The sequence below is a fragment of the Bombina bombina genome, chromosome 2 (assembly GCF_027579735.1).
Source record: "Bombina bombina isolate aBomBom1 chromosome 2, aBomBom1.pri, whole genome shotgun sequence".
Lineage (NCBI taxonomy): Eukaryota > Metazoa > Chordata > Amphibia > Anura > Bombinatoridae > Bombina > Bombina bombina.
This window is the reverse complement of record NC_069500.1, coordinates 341,454,508-341,469,119: the sequence shown is the minus strand read 5'-3', so window position 1 is coordinate 341,469,119 and position 14,612 is coordinate 341,454,508. Positions and strand designations below refer to the sequence as shown.

General features: G+C 39.3%; 1 protein-coding gene across 1 annotated transcript in view; it reads right to left on the bottom strand.

Moving 5' to 3' along the window:
- Positions 1 to 14,612, bottom strand: part of HECTD4 (HECT domain E3 ubiquitin protein ligase 4) — a 666,929-nt gene that overhangs the window by 102,415 nt on the left and 549,902 nt on the right. The window contains exon 58 of the mRNA XM_053699752.1: positions 9,749 to 9,956. Coding sequence (XP_053555727.1) covers positions 9,749 to 9,956 — 208 coding nt within the window. The remainder of the gene's footprint in view (positions 1 to 9,748; positions 9,957 to 14,612) is intronic.

The following is a 14,612-nucleotide window of genomic DNA, read 5'->3' as shown; positions in this document are numbered from 1 at the left end:
AGCCAGACTAAACAGGAGAGTGACAAACTGTCAGTGATTGTCCAGATATGCAAAACTCAGGAACTGAAAGTGATCCCTGTGTATAGGGTTGCACAGATATGCATCCTTGATTTCTATAGAATTCATATACTGACCCTTTTGGATTAAGGGTAAAATTATGCTATTTGTTCCATTATAAAAGTGAGAACCCTGACAAACATGTTTAGGGCTGTTAAATCTATGCCAGGCCTGTAAGCCCCTTTGGCCAATGAACAGATTGGAGTAAAACACGACCCTGAGGCTACACTGGTGCTGGGATTAATTATTCTCATATCCTCTAAATCATTATATAAAGGTTGCTGCCTCTGAAGGATTTTTGGAAACATGAGATAGGACTTTTGTTCAATGAGGAGGACTCTGCTTCAAAGAGAACAAAACTCTTGTTCTCTTGAAGGAAAAAAAGGAATCAGTTCCGGATATCCAATTTTTTCCCCCCTGATGATCCTAAAACATATAAATTTATACAAAGATTATAAATCTGTGCATGATATAAGCAACAATATGTAGTATACATGCATATACTAAAGCATACACACATACGCCTGTCATGTGGCCTTACTGATGACGCAACACAAATAGACCAACAGGTACACAGTAGATACTTGTAAATCCATGTCCAGAATAAGCAGAGACTGCATATACTTAAAAAGTAAATACACAATGTACATTGTTAATGAAAACATTCATGATCAATGTTCAGTATCTGCATGATAAACTTATGTGCATATATATAAATTACCTATAAAAGAGGTACCAATAGATATGATCGCTAAAGGATCCCCACTGTTAATAAAAATATTAATGATCAATGTTCAGTATCTGCATTATAGAACCTATGTGTATAGATATAAATTACACATATAATAATAGGTATAAAAGATATACCAATAGATTGTATCGCTAAAGGATCTCCACTGTTGTACTAAAATACAGAGAAATCCTGTAAGACTGCATTTGGAATAAAACATGCAGAGTAATATGCATGAAAGGTATATACCTAGAGGAGCATATATTATAATATTGTATATACTAATAGCATAGAACATATAATGTCTTGCATATCTACAGAGACAGAAAGTTCTGCCTATGTAAAAATCATTAAGTGTGCTGCTGCACATGCAATAAACCTAAACGGTTTCTAGAAATTTGCATATAATAATAGTGATCAATCAGATAATACTAGGACAGTCCTAGAGAGGTGCGCTGGTGTGATATGAATAAAGGCACCCGGAAAGTTCAGGCCGCACTCTTGGTATAGCGAGATGATGAGAAAAAATGTACACCACCCTGCGGACCATTGGTGACTGGCTTTCCATCATGAGCATCCGTTGCGGAGATTGGTCTCCTTTACCACGTGACCTGACGTCTGACGTTCTGGGCTTCACCTCGAGTCTATCGGGCGACTCTGTTGGTCCCGTACTGCCCAGCTAGGCACTCCAGTTGTGCCTGCTGCTTCTGTGAGTAGCCATCCCCAGGGGGGGTATCTCTCTCTTTCGTTTGTCCTCCGTGCAGACAATATTATTCTATGTGGCGCCTCTTTCTTTTGTTCCAACAGGATTTTTTCATATAATAGTAGTGTACATAACAGAACAGAACATGAAGTACATCACTGCAAATAACATTCCAAAAGGCATAAAATGTACAACAGTATAGAAAATGAAGACTGCCATAAGAAAACTATCTGTTTACATCCCCTGGGATTACAATGCTCTATGTACTTATACAAGTATTGATAGCAAAGATAGTTATAAAAAATAATAATTGCACCATATGTCATTATGTTCAGTACAATATATAAATGCACATATTATAGAAAATTGGTTTACACTTTAGATCACTTAAGAATGTGCTGAGGTGTACAGCTGCCTAAAGGTCTTTGCAAAATCAACCTGCATAGAGGATGTTATCAAATCTGAACCCTTAAGAACAAGTAATTACCCCTCTGTATATTACAGCATGTAGTGTTTTATCAGCAGAGATTATAATAAGAGTATAAAACAACAATAATAGCCACAAAATATGCTGCCATAGCATTGCTAGCAATTCTTATATTCAGGGGTAAAATGTGTAGTTCCTGAGAAACATAGACAGTATATAATTCCTTAGAGGAAGTAAAAGGCTGTGGTTGAATTACATGCACAATTTTAGGTAAATAGATTTCACAGAGTGTATTGACCTAGCATCGTAAAACAAATGTAATGTATTTATAGGGAGGGTTATTAGTAAATAATTCCTCTAATGTGTTAATATTAGTGGGGGGACAGATTCATTTTGTTCCATAGCGTGTAATGGCAGGGTATGTAGACACACCAGAAATACAAATAAACAATCAAATTGGTAGATAACACTCTACACTAAGCTTAATAACCCCTTTAACATATTGATTGAAACTCCATTATATACTCCCAGGCTGCAGACAATTACCCAAGTAATTCCCTGGCAGCTCCTGCAAGGGCAAGTGTGATTTACTCATCAAAATTTCCTAAGCTGTGTTTTGCATACTAAAAGCTCCTGAGAGAATAGGAAAGCCTGGGAAACTGAGGGAGCAATTTTGAGAGAAATAAAATTATAACAAGTGCACCAAGCATACTAAATACATATCTCTCATAAACATATGCTTGCCTGCCTAACCTAAGTGCCCTCTATTAAATCGCTAACTGCACTGAGCAGTTAGCGGATTTCTTAAAGGGCCAGGCACCTATTTTTTAAAAAGTGCCATAAAAATATGCCAAGTGCTGCTAGAGGGCTGTGAAGGGCAACCGTATTACATGGGTATGTCCCTGCTAAGAATAGGGTAGGTAGGGACCTAAAAAAAAAAAGAAGAAAAAATGATGTCATGTGGACAGCAAGCTAAGTCCCCTGGCTATGCTCTACCTGTGTCAGAGAACCTACAAATAGCCTCTGGGCTGTGTGTGTGCTGTGTAAAGGCACTTACCTTAAGCAGCACCTCACCACTGGCCTACAAGGCATGCCAAATACTTGTCAATGCAGCTGCAGCAGTATCCAGTAGAGAGCTCATCCAGTGCAGGTACGGGTACTGCAGAGGATTGCCGAAGGAATACCTGTGCCCCTCAGGGGGAGGCTAAGGACGAGTCCCAGCGACACCTGAGGGTAGTTATGGCTAAAGTCCCAAAGGGAAATACTGCGCACATAACAGGGTATTCCTATGTCTCTGTATCATTCTGCTGCTGTGAAGTTTCTCTTCTGTCTTTTTTTTGTAAATGATAATTTACTGAGCTCCCAAATTTAAATCCATAAGAAAGTAGCTGGAAACACCTCTATTCTCAATCTTCTCCTACGAGGCCAAGAACAAAACTAAGAGAGAGATGGGAGGGATTTTAAGCTCTGATATAGGTTCTTGACCTCCTCCTAGTGGCAGGAAATATATCTCATATGTTATGGAGGACTGTGGACCATCATTATTTTACAAAAGAAATCCAAAACAATGATTACGGCTGATGCCGAAACGTGTCAGTTAGGCTTGCAGCAGATTCTGGATTTACTTTTATACAGTGTCCTGTTACCATGTTTTAATGGAAGTTAATGAATAAAAGTGAAGTTTTACAACTCTGTGCTTGTTTTCAGTATATTACTTGCATTCAATATGTTATAGTCACATGCATTCACTACCATGTTCTTTTAAAAACATAATTTATGTAAGAACTTACCTGATAAATTAATTTCTTTCATATTGGCAAGAGTCGATGAGCTAGTGGCGTATGGGATATACAATCCTACCAGGAGGGGCAAAGTTTCCCAAACCTCAAAATGCCTATAAATACACCCCTCACCACACCCACAATTCAGTTTAACGAATAGCCAAGTAGTGGGGTAATAAAGAAAGGAGTAAAAAGCATCAACAAAGGAATTTGGAAATAATTGTGCTTTATACAAAAAAATCATAACCACCATAAAAAGGGTGGGTCTCATGGACTCTTGCCAATATGAAAGAAATGAGTTTATTAGGTAAGTTCTTACATAAATTATATTTTCTTTCATGTAATTGGCAAGAGTCCATGAGCTAGTGACGTATGGAATAGCAATACCCAAGATGTGGAACTCCACACAAATCACTAGAGAGGGAGGGATAAAAACAGCCATTTTCCGCTGAAAAAAAATTAATCCACAACCCAAAATATAAGTTTATTCTCATAAATGAAAGGAAATTTTTTTAAATTTAGAAGCAGAAGAATCAAACTGAAACAGCTGCCTGAAGAACTGTTCTACCAAAAACTGCTTCCGAAGAAGCAAATGCATCAAAATGGTAGAATTTAGTAAATGTATGCAAAGAAGACCAAGTTGCAGCTTTGCAAATCTGATCAACTGAAGCTTCATTCTTAAAAGCCCACGAAGTGGAGATTGATCTAGTAGAATGAGCTGTAAGTCTCTGAGGCGGGGCTTGACCAGACTCCAAATAAGCTTGATGAATCAAAAGCTTTAACCACGAAGTCAAGGAAACAGCAGAAGCCTTCTGACCTTTCCTGGAACCAGAAAAGATAACAAATAGACTAGAAGTCTTCCTGAAATCTTTAGTAGCTTCAACATAATATTTCAGAGCTCTCACCACATCCAAAGAATGTAAAGATCTCTCCAAAGAATTCTTAGGATTAGGACACAATGAAAACGACAACAATTTAGTTATTAATGTTGTTAGAATTCACAACCTTAGGTAAGAATTTAAATGAAGTCCGCAAAAACTGCCTTATCCTGATAAAAAATCAGAAAAGGAGATTCACAAGAGAGGATAATTCAGAAACTCTTCTAGCAGAAGAGATGGCAAAAAGAAACAAAACTTTCCAAGAAAGTATTTTAATGTCCAAAGAATGCATAGGCTTAAATGGAGGAGCCTGTAAAGCCTTCAAAACCAAATTAAGACTCCAAGGAGGAGAGATTGATTTAATGACAGGCTTGATACGAACCAGAGCCTGCACAAAACAATGAATATCAGGAAGTTTAGCAATCTTTCTGTGAAATAAGACAGAAAGAGAGATTTGTCCTTTCAAGGAACTTGCAGACAAACCTTCATCCAAACCATCCTGAAGAAACTGTAAAATTCTAGGAATTCTAAAAGAATGCCAAGATAATTTATGAGAGAAACACCATGAAATGTAAGTCTTCCAAACTCGATAATAAATCTTTCTAGAAACAGATTTACGAGCCTGCAAAATAGTATTAATCACAGAGTCAGAAAAACCTCTATGACTAAGCACTAAGTGTTCAATATCCATACCTTCAAATTTAATGATTTGAGATCCTGATGTAAAAACGGACCTTGAGATAGAAGGTCCGGCCTTAATGGAAGTGGCCAAGGTTGGCAACTGGACATCCGAACAAGATCACCAAAACCTGTGAGCCCATGCTGGAGCCACCAGCAGCACAAACGATTGCACCATGATGATTTTAGAGATCACTCTTGGAAGAAGAACTAGAGGCGGGAAAATATAAGCAGGTTGATAACACCAAGGAAGTGTCGATGCATCCACTGCTTCCGCCCGAGGATCTCTGGACCTGGACAGGTACCTGGGAAGTTTCTTGTTTAGATGAGATGCCATCAGATCTATTTCTGGAAGACCCCACATCTGAACAACTTGAGAAAACACATCTGGGTGGAGAGACCACTCTCCCGGATGTAAAGTCTGAAAACTGAGATAATCCGCTTCTCAATTGTCTATACCTGGGATATGAACCGCAGAAATTAGACAGGAGATGAATTCCGCCCAAACAAGTATCCAAGATACTTCTTTCATAGCTTGAGGACTGTGAGTCCCACCCTGATGATTGACATATGCCACAGTTGTGATATTGTCTGTCTGAAAACAAATGAACGGTTCTCTCTTCAACAAAGGCCAAAACTGAAGAGCCCTGAGAATCGCATGGAGTTACAAAAATCTCGCCTCGAGATTTCCAAACCCCTTGTGCTGTCAGAGATTCTCAAACAGCACCCCAACCTGAAAGACTCGCATCTGTTGTGATCACAGTCCAGGTTGGACGAACGAAAGAGGTCCCTAGAACAATCTAACCACCAAGTCAGAGATAGTCGAACATTGGGATTTAAGGATATTAATTGTGATATCCTTGTATAATCCCTGCACCATTGGTTCAGCATACAAAGCTGGAGAGGTTTCATATGAAAACGAGCAAAGGGGATTGCGTCCGATGCTGCAGTCATGAGACCTAAAACTTCCATGCACATAGCTACTGAAGGGAATGACTGAGACTGAAGGTTCCGACAGGCTGCAACCAATTTCAAACGTCTCTTGTCTGTTAGAGACAAAGTCATGGACACTGAATCTATCTGGAAACCTAAAAAGGTTACCCTTGTCTGAGGAATCAAAGAACTTTTTGGTAAATTGATCCTCCAACCATGTCTTTGAAGAAACAACAATAGTTGATTTGTGTGAGATTCTGCAGAACGTAAAGACTGAGCAAGTACCAAGATTTTGTCCAAATAAGGAAACACCGCAATACCCCGCTCTCTGATTACAGAGAGTAGTGCACCTAGAACCTTTGAAAAGATTCTTGGAGCTGTCGCTAGGCCAAAAGGAAGAGCAACAAATTGGTAATGCTTGTCTAGAAAAGAGAATCTCAGGAACTGATAGTGATCTGGATGAATCGAAATATGAAGATACGCATCATGTAAGTCTATTGTTGACATATAATGCCCTTGCTGAACAAAAGGCAGAATAGTCCTTATAGTCACCATTTTAAAAGTTGGTACTCTTACATATCGATTCAAAATTTTTAGATACAAAACTGGTCTAAATGAATTTTCTTTCTTTGGGACAATGAATAGATTTGAATAAAACCCCAGACCCTGTTCCTGAAACTGAACTGGCATGATTACCCCTGATAACTCCAGGTCTGAAACACACTTCAGGAAAGTCTGAGCCTTTACTGGGTTTGCTGGGATGCGTGAGAGAAAAAATCTTCTCACAAGTGGTCTTACTCTGAATCCTATTCTGTACCTCTGAGAGACAATACTCTGAATCCATTGATTCTGGACCGAAATGGTCCAAACATCTTTGAAAAATATTAATCTGCCCCCTACTAGCTGAGCTGGAATGAGGGCCGCACCTTCATGTGGACTTGGGGGCTGGCTTTGATCTCTTAAATGGCTTGGATTTATTCCAATTTGCGGAAGGCTTCCAATTGGAAACAGATTCCTTGGAGGAAGGATTAGGTTTCTGTTCCTTATTTTGTCGAAAGGAATGAAAACGGTTAGAAACTTTAGATTTACCCTTAGGTCTTTTATCCTGAGGCAAAAAAACTCCCTTCCCCCCAGTGACAGTTGAAATTATTGAATCCAACTGAGAACCAAATAACTTATTACATTGGAAAGAAAGAGATAGCAATCTGGACTTAGAAGTCATGTCAGCATTCCAAGATTTAAGCCACAAAGCTCATCTAGCTAAAATAGCTAAAGACATAGATTTGATATAAAAAATGGCATCACAAATAAAATTATTAGCATGTTGAATCAAGTTAATGTTAGACAAATCAGGATCCAATACTTGTTGCGATAAAGTTTCCAACCAAAAAGTTGAAGCAGTTGCAACATCAGTCAAAGAAATTGCAGGCCTGAGAAGATGACCTGAATATAGACTTTCCTTAGATAAGATTCAAGTTTCCTATCTAAAGGATCTTTAAAAGAAGTACTATCTTCCGTAGGAATAGTAGTACGTTTAGCCAGAGTAGAGATAGCCCCATCCACTTTGGGGATCTTTTCTCAAAACTCTAAAGTAACTGCTGGCAAAGGATACAATTTTTTAAACCTTGAAGAAGGAATAAAAGAAGTACCAGGCCTATTCCATTCCTTAGAAATCATATCAGAAATAGCATCGGGAACTGGAAAAACCTCTGGAATAACCACAGGAGGTTTATAAACAGAATTTAAATGTTTACTAGTTTTAATATCAAGAGGACTAGTTTCCTCCATATCCAATGTAATCAACACTTCTTTTAACAAAGAACGAATATACTCCATTTTAATTAAATAAGAAGATTTATCAGGGTCAATATCTGAGGCAGGATCTTCTGAACCAGATATAGCCTCATCAGAGAAGGATAATTTAGCATGTTGCCGGTCATTTGAAATTTCATCAACCTTATGAGAAGTTTTAAAAGACCTTTTATGTTTATTAAAAGGCGGGATCGCAGACAAAACCTTCTGAATAGAATCAGAAATAAATTATTTTAAATTTACAGGTATATCTTGTGCATTAGATGTTGACGGAACAGCAACAGGTAATGAATTACTACTGATGGATACATTCTCTGCATGTAAAAGTTTATCATGACAACTATTACAAACCACAGCTGGAGATATAATCTCCATAAGTTTACAACAAATGCACTTAGCTTTGGTAGAACTGTTATCAGGCAGCAGGGTTCCAACAGTGATTTCTGAGACAGGATTAGATTGAGACATCTTGCAAATGTAAGAGAAAAAAACAACATATAAAGCAAAATTATCAATTTCCTTATATGGCAGTTTCAGGAATGGGAAAAAAAGCAAACAGCATAGCCCTCTGAAAAAAGGCAAAGAGGCATCTAGGAATGAGGTCTTAAATAATGAAAATATTTGGCACCAAGTATGACGCACAGCACAAACAGAAAAATATTTTTTGGCGCCAAAAACGTCCGGAAATGACACACTCGCGTCACAGAAGACGCAACCTTGTGAAGGACTAGGCGTCGACTAAGACGCCGGAAATGACGAATTTGCGTCAACAAATGTAACTTTCGCACAAAAAAAAAATCTCGCCGCCAAGAATGACGCAATATACTTTAGCATTTTGCACCCTCATGAGCCTAATTCTGCCCACGAATTTAAAAGACAGCCAATTTGAAAAAGAAACTATACCCCAGGAAAGAAAGAAATTTTTCACAGATATGAAGCTGACAGTCTGCAAAAGGAAATATACTGAAAACCTGAATCTTGGCAAATATAAGTACAATACATACATTTAGAACTTTATAAAATACATAAAGTGCCAAACCATAGCTGAGAGTGTCTTAAGTAATGAAAACATACTTACCCATCCACATATAGCAGATAGCCAAACCAGTACTGAAGCGGTTATCAGTAGAGGTAATGGAATATGAGAGTATATCGTTGATCTGAAAAGGGAGGTAGGAGATGAATCTCTACGACCGATAACAGAGAGCCTATGAAATAGATCTCCTGTGAGGAAAACCATTGCATTCAATAGGTGATACTCTCTTCACGTCCCTCTGACATTCACTGTACTCTGAGAGGAATCAGGCTTCAAAATGCTGAGAAGCGCATATCAACGTAGAAATCTTAGCACAAACTTACTTCACCACCAAAGTTTGTAAAATTGAATTGTGGGTGTGGTGAGGGGTGTATTTATAGGCATTTTGAGGTTTGGGAAACTTTGCCCCTCCTGGTAGGATTGTATATCCCATACGTCACTAGCTCATGGACTCTTGCCAATTACATGAAAGAAATACAAATGACATTTAAGTTTAAAAATAAAATACCTCTATTCTATTAATGCATTTTATTTTTAAAAATAACCTTTTCAAGGGTGCAGGGGTTAATCAAGAGTAGCAATGCATTGTGTCCACCTGTGAGCACAATTTTAACTACATGTTCAACTCTTGCAAAGGACATTTTTTATTTTTACACTACAATGTACCTTTTAAACAAATAGCAGATGACTGACCCATCTTTCCAGTTTATTACCTTTCATGGTTTTTTCATTAAAATAATCTCCCAGGCCCGGGATCCCCTGAGTATCAAACAAGCTCTGGTTTACAGTGGAGACTGTCAGAATCTCTTCAGTAGACATTTCCATCAGCTCATCTTCCCCATCAAGACTTGACAATCCAATCAAATCACTGCTGTTGAATAGACTGGCGCGGATTTTCTCAATTTTGGCTCGAGAACGAACCTGTAAAATAGGGTAAAACGGTTACCCTCTCTTAGGCGCAGAACCCCTAAAGAGCCTAACGCCCTAGCTATTGCCCACAATGCAGGCACGCTCCCATCTGTACAAAATTTACATTAATGTCCCTTTAAATAAAAATCAAAATTTATGCTTACCTGATAAATGTATTTATTTCTTGACACGGTGAGTCCACGGATTCATCAATGACTGTTCGGAATATCACCCCTGGCTAGCAGGAGGAGGCAAAGAGCACCACAGCAAAGCTATTAAGTATCACTTCCCTTCCCACAACCCCCAGTCATTCGACCGAAGGAAAAGGAGAGAAAGGAAATAACACAAGGTGCAGAGGTGCCTGAGATTTATATAAAAAAACTGTCTGGAAATAAGGGTGGGTCGTGGACTCACTTTGTCAAGAAATAAATACATTTATCAGGTAAGCATAAATTTTGCTTTCTTTCTAAAAACACGATGAGTCCACGGAATCATCAATTACTGTTGGAAATCAATACCCAAGCTAGAAGGCACAGATGATTAGGGAGGGACAAGACAGGTAACCTAAACAGAAGGCACCACTGCTTGAAGAACCTTTCTCCCAAAGGAAGCCTCAGCTGAGGCAAAAATATCAAACTTTTAGAATTTAGAATAAAGAAAGTGCAAAGAAAACCAAGTCGCAGTCTTGCAAATCTGTTTCACAGAGGCCTCATTCTTGAAGGCCCAAGAAGAAGAAACAGCCCTATTGGAATGAGTTGTGATTCTTTCAGGGGGCTGCTGTGCAGCAGTCTCATATGCCTAATACTTCTCAACCAGAAAGAAGAGAAATAACAGTAGCTATCTGACCTTACTTTTTCCAGAAAAGCAAACAAACAATGCAGGAGACTGACAAAATTCCTTTGTAGACTCCAGATAGAATTTAAGAGCCTACACGTCTAAGATGTGTAACAAACGTTCCTTATGAAAAGAAGGATTAGGACAGGAAAAAGGAACAACAAATTCCTGAACAATACTTCTGTCCGCAAAAACATTAGGAAGAAAACCAAACTTGGTACGGAGAACTGCCTTGTCTGCATGAAAAATGAGAAAAGGAGAATCACACTGCAAAGCTGAGAGCTCAGAAACCCTCTGAGCAGAAGTAATAACAGTCAGAAACAAAACCTTCTAAGATAAAAACTTGATATCTATAAAATGCATAGGCTCAAACGAAGCCTGCAGTAAAACCTTAAGAACAAGGTATAGGCTCCAAGGTGGAGCAACTGAATTAAATACAGGCCTGATTCTGACCAGGGCCTAACAAAAGGATTGTACATCCGGCATATCCACCACACGCTTCTGCAGCGGAAAGATAAAGCAGAAAACCCTTCTCAAAGTTAAAGATAAGATCCTTGGGATCCTGACCTTACTCAAAGAATATCCTTTAGACTTACACCAATAAAGATAGTTACGCCTATCTTATAGTAAATCTTACTAGTAACAGTCTTTGGAGCCTAAATCATAGTCTCACGACTACTCAGAAAACCACGCTAAGAAAGAAATAAGCGTTCAATCTCCAATCAGTCATGCTTAAAAATAAACGAGATTTGGATGAAAGAAGGGACCGTGAACCCGAAGGTCCTTCCTCAGAAACGGTTTACCAGGCGGAATAGACAACATCTCTGCTACGTCTGCATACCAGCTCCTGCGAGGCCACGCAGGGGCTATTAGAATCTCTGACACTCTCTCCTGTTTGATACAAACAACGACTCCTGGAAAAAGAGCAAACAGAGGAAACAGCTATGCCATCCTGAAATTCCAAAGAACTGCCAGAGCATCTATCAGAGCGGCAAGTGGATCCATTGACCTAGAAACGTACCTTGAAAACTTGGCACTCCATCAAATCCAGTTCCAGCATGCCCCATCTGAGAGTTAAACTGGAGAATACCTCCGGATGGAGTTCCCACTCCCGGGATGAAAAGTCTGTTCAATCAGAAAAACCTCTTCCCAGTTGTCCACTCCTGGAATGAGGATGGCAGATAGATAGCAAATGTGAGCTTCCGCACACTGAACAATCCAAAACACCTCCTACCAACTAGGGAACTCCAAGTTCCTCCCTGGTAGTTGATATAAACCATAGGGGTGATATAGTCCGGTCTCAACTCCAAGATGTTAAAGAGAGCAGACACATCCGAGACCATACTCCACGTGCCTTAACAGAACCCAGACTGCTTACCAGCCCAGCAGTTTGGCGTCCGTGGTCACATCACCCAGGGTGTCTCTAGAAGCACGCGCCCTGAGACGGATATTCCTGAAAGACCACTAAGAGCCTTGCTGAATTAGAACTATCCTCTGAGACAAATCCGAATGTTCTCCATTTAACGGAAAACAGCAAAGGAAATTATGTCCCTGGATCCCTCCATACATCGAGTCACTGAAAAGTGAAGGAAAAACAACTGCAGCTAGATCTCAACTCCCAACCTCTTGATTGCAAGATGGCTAAATTATCTACCGGACCACTAGAGCTTGCTGATGGCTGGACATTAGACTGCAGAGAAACAAGAAGGAATAATTCCTAAATTATATGACCTCTGAGAGACATTGTCTCTGGATAAAGAATCTAATAAGGACCAAGTCAACCACACCTGGTGCTACCAGGTGAGCTCCCATCCTGGTACTGACCAGGCCTGGCCCTACTTAACCTCCCAGATTCAGGCGGAAGTGGGATTCCATTAAATCACCCTAGAATGTGTAACAAGGGAACGCTTTCCCAGATTCATTCCAATCCATGGGAAAGAAGATTAACAAGGTCTCTAAAAGAGAAATTGCTCAAAGGAAGGATGGCACCTGAACCAAATATTGTCCGGAAAAACATTCTTGCGATACCCCAAGACCTAAAAGTCTTTCTCAGGAGTTGAGAAAATCCTTATCAAGGGAACAAAAAAAAAATCCTTCAGGTTTATGCTTGTTAAGAACAGGCCCTTATAAACCAAAGACGAAAATATACTACTTCAAAGGTCAAAACCTTGAGTTACTTGAAGTAAATACCCAGATCCCGTTCCCAGACTGTGAATGGAACTATCACTCCCACAAAAGAAGGTCCTGAACCCAGTTCAAGGAATGCCTCTCCTCATACTTGGTCCACAGATACTCTAGCAGGAGAAATCTGCCCTAGGGAGAAAATCTTAGGTAGGACTTCAAAAGACTTGACTGATCCTGTCGAAAGATGAAAAGAAAAACTTTCCTGAGGTTTTACGCTCTGGCGTGTGTTAGAAAAACCTCTTTTCTCCCAAAAAGTCAGAGGAAAATTATGGCTGTCATTCTATAAAGTATACGCCAGAAGTACGGATATGGAGGAAACATAAAATATTGAACCAGCAAGAACTGAAAAAACCTTGACTGTACCATTAAGCTACAGGTAGGCCTCTCGGCTGACATGCAACCACAAAACCTGGCAGGTTAGAACAGCAAGTGTAATAAGACCAGAATTGTTCTAAATGAAACAATTAAACCTCCAGCTTCTATCCATGGATCCGGAAAGGAGTTAGCTAACCTCCACAGGGATCTAAGTTCTCTGAGCTATAGTAGAATGCTTCCTACTAAAGACACCTTGCATTTCAATGGAGTCAGCAAAATGAAATCCACGGAGGACGTGAGACTGAGAGAAAAATATCCCTTGTTTCTTTATGAATATATATAGCACGTCTAGGACACTTCCACATAGAAAGGAAAAAACCTAGACTCAAAATTCACAAACTCAAAAGAGTTGACATCGTCAGGGGATCTGTGTCATCCAAGTAGCTAAAACCTCCTATAACCTATCACGAGGTGTTGAAGCATACATCTGAAGGATACCACTTCAGCAACAGATGAAGGAATTATACTGTCCAGATCTGAGAGTTCACCCTCAGAGACTACCGATGAATCCTCCTTATCTTAGAAGAAGACAAACCTGCGTAGCAGCAGTGGAGCAGAAACCCTATTATGAGACTTTAAATGTCCTCTTGCATTTTTCCTGTAGAAAAGGAAAACAGACCAAGCCGCAGATACCACAGAAAATACTTGAGCTTCCAAATTCTGTATGCAAATACACTCCTCCAGGAGATTGAGAAAAACCGCAGGGCACTGCATATGATGCCATAGAGGCTTGGGACGTGGAGAGCTAATAAATATCAAAGGGCAACCCCCCCTTTCTGTACATGTGATAAGCTAAACATGCAATACAGAAAATTGAAAAATATCTGCTATATGAGAAACAGATGTGTCTCTATAAAACACACATCCTCTCAAAAACCATATTATTTGTTCCTAGTAACAAATCAGATAGTACAAATATAAAAATAATATTTTAATAACCCCTTATTCATAAGGGAGAAAACTGTACTGTCTCTTTAAGAGAAAGAAAGTCTTGAATTACAGAACGTCTATATTTATAAAAACTTTAAAGGTTCAAACAATCTGGGTATGCAAATACACTAATACTGAATTTAGGGCAAGTAGTCTAAGATGGTATTATGAGACACTCCAAACAGACCCATTACTACTAATCCAGAGTATTTAGGACGGACTTAAGACTGTACTGTGGCTGTACTGTTTCCAGGCAGTACTGATTGCCAAAAGCTGTACCTCTGATTCATCTCAGCCTTAAACTCCCGATACCAGCAGAAAAAACACTCCGCTCTGTTCTCAGTC